General features: G+C 29.7%; 1 protein-coding gene across 1 annotated transcript in view; it reads left to right on the forward strand.

The window, feature by feature from the left end:
• The first annotated feature begins 6,652 nt into the window (after nt 1-6,652).
• The window catches only part of LOC143348759 (uncharacterized), a 63,134-nt gene continuing 57,639 nt past the window's right edge, over nt 6,653-12,147 (forward strand). Inside the window, exon 1 of the mRNA XM_076779355.1 lies at nt 6,653-6,838. Within this exon, the coding sequence (XP_076635470.1) occupies nt 6,653-6,838 (186 nt within the window). The remainder of the gene's footprint in view (nt 6,839-12,147) is intronic.

The raw sequence follows: 12,147 nt of genomic DNA on the forward strand, positions 1-12,147 counted from the left end.
TGCACTTATTTGTATCAAAGAAATTATAAACGATAGATACTTGAAGAAATTGTATAATACGATGGAAAGAAATTGTTTATTCGTTCAATTATAAAAAAGTACGGTGAATTTTCGGAAATTTAGTCGAGTTATTGTTTTGGAATCTTGATTTGAAGTGACGATTGGGTCGTTAGAATTATCGACAGGTTTGGTGCACTTATTTGTACTGAAGAAATTAAAACGATACTAGAAGAAATGTACAATACGATGGAAATTAATTGTTTATTCGTTCTATTATAGAAAAGTACGGTGAATTTTAGAAAATTTAGTCGAGTTAATTTTTTGGAATCTTAATTTGAAGTTACGAGAGGGTTGTTTGAATTATCGACAGGTTTGGTGCACTTATTTGTATTAAAGAAATTATAAACGATAGATACTTGAAGATATGTATGATACGAAGGAAATAAATTGTTTATTCGGTCTATTATAGAAAAGTACGGTGAATTTTAAAAAATTTAGTAGGGTAAATTATTTAGAATCTTGATTTGAAGTTACCAAGTGCACTTATTTGTACTGAAGAAATTAAAACGATAGATACTTGAAGAAATTGTTTAATACGATGGAATTAAATTGTTTATTCGTCCTATTATAGAAAAGTACGGTGAATTTTAGAAAATTTAGTCGAGTTCATTTTTTTAGAAGCTTGATTTGAAGTTACAAGTCCACTTATTTGTACTGAAGAAATTATAAACGATAGATACTTGAAGAAATGTACAATACGATGGAAATTAATTGTTTATTCGTTCTATTATAGAAAAGTACGGTGAATTTTAGAAAATTTAGTCACGTAAATTTTTTTGGAATTTTTATTCGAAGTTACAAGTGCACTTATTTGTATTAAAGAAATTAAAACGATAGATATTTGAAGAAATGTATAATACGATGAAAATAAATTGTTTATTCGTTCTATTATAGAAAAGTACGGTGAATTTTAAAAAATCTAGTCGAGTTAATTTTTTAGAATCTTGATTTGAAGTTACGATTGAGTCGTTAGAATTATCGACAGGTTTGGTGCACTTATTTGTACTGAAGAAATTAAAACGATAGATACTTGAAGAAATGTACAAAACGATGGAAATAAATTGTTTATTTGTTCTATTATAGAAAAGTACAGTGAATTTTCGAAAATCTAGTCGAGTTAATTTTTTTGGAATTTTTATTCGAAGTTACAAGTGCACTTATTTGTTTCAAAGAAATTAAAACGAGCGATACTTGAAGAAATGTATTATACGATGGAAATAAATTGTTTATTCGGTCTATTATAGAAAAGTACGGTGAATTTTAAAAAATTTGGTGCATTTAATTTTTTAGAATCTTTATTTGAAGATACCAAGTGCAATTATTTGTATCAAAGAAATTAAAACGATACATACTTGAAGAAATTGTATAATACAATGGAAATAAATGTTTATTCGTTCTATTATAGAAAAGTACGGTGAATTTTCGAAAATCTAGTCGAGTAAATTTTTTGGAATCTTGATTTGAAGTTACAAGTGCATTTAAATAAATTGTTTATTCGTTCTATTATAGAAAAGTACGGTGAATTTTCAAAAATTTAGTCGAGTTTTTTAGAATCTTGATTTGAAGTTACCAATGGTTCGTTAGAATTATCAACAGTTATGGCGCACTTATTTGTATTAAAGAAATTCAAACGATAGATGAAGAAATGTATAATACGAAGGAAATAAATTGTTTATTCGTTCTATTATAGTAAAGTACGGTAAATTTTCAAAAATCTAGCCAATTTAATTTTTTAAAATTTCTATTTGAAATTGTGAGTTTCAACCACTTCGAAAGTTCTAGTGTTAATTCATGATATTTACTTATGACAAAGAAAAGTGTAAAATATTAGGCGTGGATACTTAATAATTTTAACCCTTAAATGCATAGTCTCTAAAAAATTGTCTTTAACTTCTGATTAAAGTATTAATCATAGTAAAAGTATTACTTTTGGCTATATGCCATATTATCTTGGTCCATTCAGAAGAAGTATGAAAAAAAAAAGAAAAAAAGAAATCTGTGCGGTTTTAATATGACATTTAGATTGGCGAATTGTTTTGAAGCGTTCGAAGAAGTTCGTGAAAGTTGGGAGTGACAATAAAATTAAATTTTTTGGAGATTTATTCCGGATAAAAAAATATTTTATAAATGAGTAACTGTATTTTATGCTGATAAGCATTTTTTTTTTTACTAAAATACGTTGGTATTGCACTGGTTTTATACTTCATTTATCTGTTTCAAACATAATACAGTATGCAGAAGGGGTATAGTAATCCTATTATATTCTGAAGGAATATTTCTTTTTTGTATTTTTGCATAGATCTATATAATAATCTGCATATAATAGATTTTTTCGGTCAAAATGAATAAATCATGCATTTAACGAACTATATAAATTTTTTTGTCGAAATATCTCACATATAGGGTGTTTGGCTACCCCTGGGAAAAATTTTATGGGGAATTCTAGAGGCCAAAATAAGACGAAAATCAAGAATACCAATTTGTTAATGGAGGTTTCGTTAAAAAGTTATTAAAAAATTAAATTGAAAAATTTCAAATCCTTCTAAAAAAATATTTTCAGTTGCAGGGATCAATTACAAGCATTTTTGGTTAAAAGACATACCCTTGAAATCCTACGCATTTTCGAGAAAAAAATTCCTTACCGAAAATCTAATTAGGTGCCCAAATTCGACGAAAAAAAAAATTTCAAATCGTTCTAGAAAAATTATTTCCGTTCGCGGGGGACACTTATAATCATTTTTGGTGAATAGACATACCCCCAAAATCCTACCCACTTTCTAGAAAAAAATTCCGGAAGGTGCACAAATATTTCGACGAAATTAAAAAATTTCAAATCATGCCAAAAAAATTATATTTAATTACAGGGGTCAATTACAAGCATTTTTGGTCAATAGACATATCCTCGAAATCCTAACCATTTTCGAGAAAAAAATTCCTTACCGAAAATCTAATATGAGGCCATAATAAATGCTTCTCTGAAATTTCATGTGAATCTTTAAAATGTCATAACTCCTAAACGAATTGGACGATTTTAATGTTTGAAAAGGCAAACGACGCGTATTTAGGTGAAGAATATGTAGAAATTGCAAAAATATTCTCGAAGTTGATCCTTGGCCACGCAAAAGGAGAAAAACCCCATAAAAAATGGTTCAATTTTCAAACGACCATAACTCCTATAATAGTGAATATATTTCAATGAAACTTTTTCCTGAAGTAGAGTTCACGGATACCTACAAAAAAGTATTAAACAACTTTTCTGTAGGTCGTCGAACAAAATTACTAAAAATCGAAAACGAATTTTTAAGAAAAATCGACAGTAGCTTAAATTTTTGGCTAAAAAAAAAATTTCAAATCATTCTGAAAAAATTATTTTCGGTTGCGAGGGTCAATTACAATCATTTTTGGTCGTTAGACATACCCTCGAAATCCTACCCACTTTCAAGAAAAAAATTCGTGTAAGTACTAAAATTTTTCTGACAAAATTAAAAAATTTCAAATCGTTCTAGAAAAAGTATTTTCCATTGCAGGGGTCAATTACAATAATTTTTGGTGATTAGACCTACCCCCGAAATCCTACCCACTTTCCAGAAAAAAATTCAGTTCGGGCGGAACTTTAAACGTTAATTACTTTTTAACGAAGCTTCCATCAACAAATTAATATTCATGATTTTCGTCTTATTTTGGCCTCCAGAATCTCTCATTAAAATTTTTCCCAGAAGTGGTTAAACACTGCATATTTATTGATATTTACGAAATATGTCTAAATGGTATATGTCTACTTGGTTTAATTCTACGTGTTTTGCAACATAGATAAAAAAATTCTAAAAAATACTAAACGTATGAATTACTTGTTAGAAAAATGTTTAATATGTAAGAACGATGACAAGTGAAGATAGTTAGAACATTAAATATCAATTACAAACAGAAGTTCATTCGAAAAAAGAACTTTTGGCAAAGAACTGTACAAATTCTTTTTTCGTTAAAAAATCTCATATTTATTGATATTTATGAAATGTGTCTAATTGAAGAATTTAAAACGATACGTACTCGAAGAAACGTATAATGCAATGGAAATATTTACTCGTTCTATTATAGAAAAGTACGGTGAATTTAAAACTATTAAAATTATGAACCCCACTTATACACTATTAATATAGGGAAAAAGATATCGACGTTGGCGAGGTGAGAAGAGTGTCTGACTGGTAAATCCAAGGTTATGGGTTCGATTCCCGATTCAGTGATCCATACTTTTTCAATTGTACAAGTTTATTGCATTCACAGTGTGCATCATACTAAACGATAATTGTCATATATGCAATAAAAACATAAATAATGAAAAACATACATAACAACAAAATAAATGTATTTAATATTTAATTTAATGATTTACAAAATTGTACAATTAATATAGTGATAAAACGTATCACAATTGCCCATATTATAAGAGAGTTATAGCACTATATTAATAGTATATTTGTTTAAATCATTACTTTAAATATTAAACAAGATACATTTATTCATACAATAAACTTTCACAATTGAAAAAAGTATACACCACTCATCGGGAATCGAACCCATAACCTTGGATTTACCAGTCAGGCACTCTTCTCGCTTCGTCAACGTCACTTCGATATCTACTGTCTATACTAATAGTACATAAGTATGGTGTATAACTTTAATCGTTTACATCTCTAAAATTATTAAGTATATACGCCTAATATTTTACACATATCATTAAGAACACATATACTATCACCTTGCATAGACCCGTTAAAATCGAAGTCGGACGGTTGATGTCCTATGTCGTACACAACAGAAGATACACTTTTAAAACTTTTTAACAAATCAATCGTGTCCGATTGCTGAGTTAAGGGAGGAAACCAGAACCACTGTGGCGACTGAAAATAAAGGCAATTTTCAAGAATTTTTTGGGCGTAACTATGAAACTTTTTCTCATAAATGTTTAATGTTTTCGAAACTACATTTCTCACACTACTTCTCGTAAAAATTTCATATAAAAATATTAATTATTATAGCCATAGTAGGAACCAGCGTGAGAGGCCTCAAAAAATTTGTTAGAAACTGGCGGACGTGTAATTTTTCACTTCAAGTTGTGAAACAAGAAATCACGCAATTTTCTTAAACTACAAGACAGTAGCTTTAGTTACCCGTACGGATTTTTCAAAACAATTATTTATTATAAAGTGGTGCAACTTTGAAGGAAAAATCTCAAAAACTGTGATAAAATCAATATTTATTTTAACACCACGTCGAAACTAATTTTTCGATCGAAAATTCCGTACGTGCAACTGAAGAGAATAGCATTAGGAACCATCATACAAAATTTTATGTAAGTCGAATGAAAATTGACCGAGTTATTGAGCCTCCCAGTTTGAAAAAGTTGGTTTTGAGGAAAATGTGTCTAACACGTTCACTGTCCAATCTCTCAGCGACATATCCAATAGCACGGTGGTATGACCCATATACGGGTCACAGACAGCGAACGTGTTTAATGTTTCATTCGCTTGATACAAACACTCTTCATTCACACCACTTAACGCTCTAGAATAAATACTCTTGGTCCACATAGTTATCTCGATTCAAACACTTCCTATTCAAACGAAAACTCGACCACAGCAGAAATAATAAAAGAGTTTCAAATGAATGTCACGAAGTAAACAGCAGTTAGTTTCAAGCCTTACGCATATTACACTTTTTACATGTACTAAAAATTCTGTAACTTTGTCATTTTTGCGAATTTTACTTTAATATTTTGGAGGGTCATTTTTAAACCCCTGAACATTAAAAAGAGAAAAAAAGTTTAGATTTTTTCAATCCGTCACAGTGATTTCCCCACTTAAAAAGTCTTGTCAATGTATGATGATACTCTAAAATAATTCTCATATTAAATCTCGTATCAGTAATCCTCGTATAATGATTGAATTAATTTCATCGGAATTAACAATTGAGCCATTCGATGGGAGAAAAGCAAGAGACTACAAAGCATGAAAATGTCGAAAATCGAAACAGAATTGTTTTGTATAATTTTATTAACATTATTCTATACGACATATTCATAATTGTTTGTTGTGTGCCCATTGAAAGCAATAAATCTAAGAAATTTTATTGGATCTTTTGTTCGCGATTAGTCTACTTAAAAATAACGATTTTGTAGTCTGTTAAAAAAAAATCATTAGAATCATTATATAGTGGTAAATATGTCCCAAGAGGATCCATATAAGACCGCCATATTGTTTTCCATATTCACTCTTTATATATCGTTTTAATAAATAGCGAATACTTTGACATTTTTGCGAATTTTACTTTAATATTTTAGAGAGTCATTCTTAAACCCCTAAACATTAAAAAGAAAAAAAAAAATTTAGATTTTTTCAATCCGTCACAGTGGCTTCCCCCTCTTAAAATGCTTGGTGTCCAGGATTTTAGTTGTTCCAAACTTTTTCCTAAAATTAAACGTTCTCCATTTTTAAATTCTTTTAAACTGTTTCCTTGAAACTTGGAATTTCCAATGATTTTGAACGAATGAAATTGCTATAGAATGTAGTCTCAGCACGTTCCTTCGAGCATCGGAATGTCAGGACCTGGAAAATCGACGAGACCAGTCAGGCAACTGTCTTTGCAACCAACTGCGCCGCGTCGACAACAGATCAGGCGACAGAGATCCGCGGAGGATGACAAATCGTTGCAAGTCAGTGCTGGTCCACTGGCGCGTGGCAAACGGGGAACCAGTGGCAAACCTTGTTCCGAGAGACTCAAGGTACCCCTAAACGTTTAACCCCTTAACGCTCATATTTTTCGGGATAACCAAGAATGATCAGTTTTCTTTATTGGATTTGTTTCTAAAAATGCGGTTTCTGTTACTTACGATGTTGTATCCAACGTATAATTTGAAAGAAAACAAATATTATCATCCCTTAAACCATTAGATTAAACAAATATCGCTTTTCAAAGCAGTCAGACTCGGGTATGAACGTTAAGGGGTTAATTTATAATAGAGGTTATGTCTGATCATCTGTTGTTAATTTATAATAAAGGTTATGTCTGATCATTTGTTGTTAATTCATAATAGAGGTTATGTCTGATCATTTGTTGTTAATTTGTAATAGAGGTTATGTCTGATCATCTGTTGTTAACCCCTTAACGCTCATATTTTTCGGGATAACCAAGAATGATCAGTTTTCTTTAGTCGATCTGTTTCTAAAAATGCGGTTTCTGCTACTTACAATGTTGTATCCAACGTATAATTTGAAAGAAAACAAATATTATCATCCCTTAAACCATTAGATTAAACAAATATCGCTTTTCAAAGCAGTCAGACTCGGGTATGAACGTTAAGGGGTTAATTTATAATAGAGGTTATGTCTGATCATCTGTTGTTAATTTATAATAAAGGTTATGTCCGATCATCTGTTGTTAATTTATAATAGAGGTTATGTCAGATCATCAGTCGTTAATTTATAATAGAGGTTATGTCTGATCATTTGTTGTTAATTCATAATAGAGGTTATGTCTGATCATTTGTTGTTAATTTGTAATAGAGGTTATGTCTGATCATCTCTTGTTAACCCCTTAACGCTCATATTTTTCGGGATAACCAAGAATGATGTTTTCTTTATTGGATTTGTTTCTAACAATGCGGTTTCTGTTACTTACGATGTTGTATCCAACGTATAATTTGAAAGAAAACAAATATTATCATCCCTTAAACCATTAGATCAAACAAATATCGTTTTTCAAAGCAGTCAGACTCGGGCAAGAACGTTAAGGGGTTAATTTATAATAGAGGTTATGTCTGATCATCTGTTGTTAATTTATAATAAAGGTTATGTCTGATCATCTGTTGTTAATTTATAATAGAGGTTATGTCCGATCATCTGTTGTTAATTTATAATAGAGGTTATGTCCGATCATCTGTTGTTAATTCATAATAGAGGTAATGTCTGATCATTTGTTGTTAATTTGTAATAGAGGTTATGTCTGATCATCTGTTGTTAACCCCTTAACGCTCATATTTTTCGAGTTAACCAAGAATGATCAGTTTTCTTTATTGAATTTGTTTCTAAAAATGCGGTTCTTGTTACTTACGATGTTGTATCCAACGTATAATTTGAAAGAAAACAAATATTATCATCCCTTAAACCATTAGATTAAACAAATATTGTTTTTCAAAGCAGTCACATTCGGGCATGAACGTTAAGGGGTTAAGGAACACTATAGCACGAAGGTTTCCAAACTTTCCCTCTTCACAGTCCAATGACTTACAAATGACCTTATAATTGTGGAAATTGCTTTTGAAACGATAGTAGGTGCAAGTTATAGTATACAGGGTGTTCGGCCACCCCTGGGAAAAATTTTAATGGGGGATTCTAGGGGCCAAAATAAGACGAAAATCAAGAATATCAATTTTTTGACTGAAGCTTCATTATAAAGTTATTAAAAAGTTAAATTAAAAAATTTCAAATCATTCTAAAAAAATTATTTCTAGGTTCTGGGGTCAAATACACCCATTTTTGATCGATACACATACCCTCGAAATCCTACGCACTTTCCAGAAAAAAATATCTCTACCGAAAATATAATTTCTGGCCAGAAATGCTTCCCCGAAATTTCATGTAAATGTTTAAAATATCATAATTTCTGGACGGAGTGGAGGATTTTAATGTTTCAAACGGCAAACAACGCATATTTTAGTGAAGAATACGTAGAAATTGCAAAAATATTCGAAAAGATGATCCTTCAACGCGCAAAATGAGAAAAACCCCATAAAAATTGTTCAATTTTCAAACGACCATAACTCCTACAATAGTGAATATATTTGAATGAAACTTTTTTCTGAAGTCGAGCTCATGAGTACCTACAAAAAAGTATTAGAGAACTTTTCTACAGGACGTCAAACAAAATTACTAAAAATGAAAAACGAATTCTTAAGAAAAATCGACAAAGGGGTTGTAAGATGCCTAAAGTCAAAATTTAAAAATTTCAAATCATTCTAAAAAAATTATTTTCAGTTGCAGGGGTCAATTATAGTCATTATTGATCAATACATATACCCCCGAAATCCTATCCACTTTCGAGAAAAAAATTCTTTACCGAAAATCTAATGTGAGACCACATGCTTCCTTGAAGTTTCAATCGAATACTTAAAATGCCATAACTCCTGAACGGATTGGACGATTTTAATTTTCAAAAAGGCAAACAACGCGTATTTTAGTGGAGAATATGTAGAAATTGCAAAAATATTCGCGAAGTTGATCCTTGACCACGCAAAATGAGAAAAACCCCATAAAAATTGTTCAATTTTCAAACGACCATAACTCCTACAATAGTGAATATATTTGAATGAAACTTTTTTCTGAAGTCGAGCCCATGAGTACCTACAAAAAAGTATTAGAGAACTTTTCTACAGGACGTCGAACAAAATTACTAAAAATAAAAAACGAATTCTTAAGAAAAATCGACGGGGGGTAGTAGGTGCCTAAATTTTTCGTCAAAATTAAAAAATTTCAAATCATTCTAAAAAAGCAAACAACGCGTATTTTAGTGGAGAATATGTAGAAGTCACAAAAATATTCGAAAAATTGATCCTTCAACCCGTAAAGTTAAAAAAACCCCATAAAAATGGTCCAATTTTCAAACAGCCATAACTCCTACAATAGTGAATATATTTGAATGAAACTTCTTTCTAAAGTCGAGCTCATGAGTACCTACAAAAAAGTATTAGAGAACTTTTCTATAGGACGTCAAACAAAATTACTAAAAGTGAAAAACGAATTCTTAAGAAAAATCGACAAAGGGTAGGTACTTAAATTTCTCGGCGGAAAAAAAATTTCAAATCGTTCTGAAAAAATTATTTTCGGTCATGGAGGTCAATTACAATCATTAATATCATGGAAGCCAATTCAGAAAAGATAGTTTCGAATAAAAGACACTTTATTTGAAATTTAGTTGAGTCGGTAAAGCGATTAGCTACGAATCTTTTGGTAATGGGTTCGAATCTTCGCCAAGTTACTTTTTTTTATTATTTTGGAATGCAAACACATGTATTATTTATTATGAACATATTATATAAATATTAAAGCAATAATCCTTAAATAAATCCTTGAATTCTTAAATAGTAGTAAGTTCTGTAGTAAAATAGCATTATATGTCGAATATATTTTTCTATATTAGTCATTTGTATTAATCAGTATCAAATAAATTCCGTATTAGTATTATTAAGTTCTGTATTTGAAATATTTCCGAGAATCATAAGCGTCGATACTGACGATACAAATGACTAATATAGAATTTACTTGATGATGACATATAATGCTATTTTACTACTATACTTACTACTGTTTTTTGTATTAAAAATTGAAGGATTTTTTGTTTTAATATTTATATCATATATACATAAAAAATAAAATATATTTTTGCATTTAAAAATAATAAAAGAAAAATGTAACTTGGTGGGGATTCGAACCCACGACCAAAAGATTCGTAGCTAATTGCTCTACCGACTTAACCAAATCCTCTTTTATAAATTAAATTTAAAAGATTCTTTTATTTTGTAGGTACCAAATTTTAGATCAAAATATCTCAAAAACAAAGGCTCATTGTGATGAAATCTATTAAAGTTTTTTGGTACTAGGTATATACTATAACTTGCACCTCCCATCTTTTCAAAAACAATTTCCACAACTGTAAGGCCCCCTTGTTAGTGGAACAATACAGTGGAACACTTTTTCTGTTTATGATTCTGAACGTCTCACTGTTTTTAGTTTGTTCAATTGTGAGCAATATTTGTTCGAATTAATTGTTTCATTACTTGATTAGAATTTATACTGCAGGATAGCTTTCGCAAATCAGATTTAGAATCTTTAATGGGTTCTTTATTCCTTTTAGTCCAAAATCTTCTGCGTTCAACATTATTGTTAGATCTTTATACAAATTCATATTTTTATTAATAGAATTAATGAAATGGGAGCTTTGTAAAGGGTTGTCTAAACCCCTAAATATAACAATTTGTATCTTACTTTAAGTATTTCTTAAATTTTTCCATGTCAAGTTCTTTTTTGAGAATTAAAACTTCCCATAAATGCATAAACATCACAAAAACTATTTTCCATTTTCAATTACCATACTTTTCAAATATGTCCAATTTATGCAACTGATTTTTAACATTTGATTCAAATATCTTAAATATTTTCAAAGGAAACTGTACCCTCATTATTTAATCTGCAGAGACGAGCAAAATTCTTCTTTGGATTAAAATTTTCAATAAAGAATGAATGATAAATGTCTGTTTGTTCATTTCGTGTTAAATAAAAGTAAAGATTTTGATTAGGGAATGAAATATTTTAAGCAAGAATTCAAATAAAATGAAAGCTGAGTAGGAAACAAGTTTATTTATTTTGTATAAACTATATTAATCAATATTCACAAAATTTAAAAATGCAATACACTCTTAAGAAAAAAACAAAAATAAATAAAATTTATTTATCACAGAACTCGCATAGAAAACCTGTAGATGTGCTTCCACCACCACTGCAATCTCCATGTGCCCACAAATTACATTTGCAACACATGATCCAGTCCTCACTTGGTGGGTTTTAGTACTTTTCATTGCAATAAGTACAATAATATTAATTTTCTTTATTACTATCTTTGTCTTTTTCCTCATCTTCTTTAGTAGTTCGTTTGTTCTTTCTATATTGTTATTTTCAAGTATTTTAAGATTACTCACTTCTTTCTTTCTTGGTCTATTAGTTCCAATCTCTATTCTTTCTCCTTTCTATCAATCTTTTGCTATTTTTCATTCAAAACTTCTTTCTTCCAAGCTTTGATTGTGCTATAATTATTTTTACCAGCGATTTTTTCGAAAATTACTGTGATTAGAAAGAAACGACAGAGGAAACAATTTTATGATAAAAGTTTTTTATGATTAATAGGACAGTGTATATCAAATTTGCATATTTACATTATTTTGCGAGAAATGAAGATTTTTTCATTCGGAACAAAATTTATCTCAAAATGTCTACCCTTTTTTAATATAACTGAAAAAGCATCTCAATATGGTAAATAGTT

Source organism: Colletes latitarsis, chromosome 12 (genome assembly GCF_051014445.1).
Source record: "Colletes latitarsis isolate SP2378_abdomen chromosome 12, iyColLati1, whole genome shotgun sequence".
NCBI lineage: Eukaryota > Metazoa > Arthropoda > Insecta > Hymenoptera > Colletidae > Colletes > Colletes latitarsis.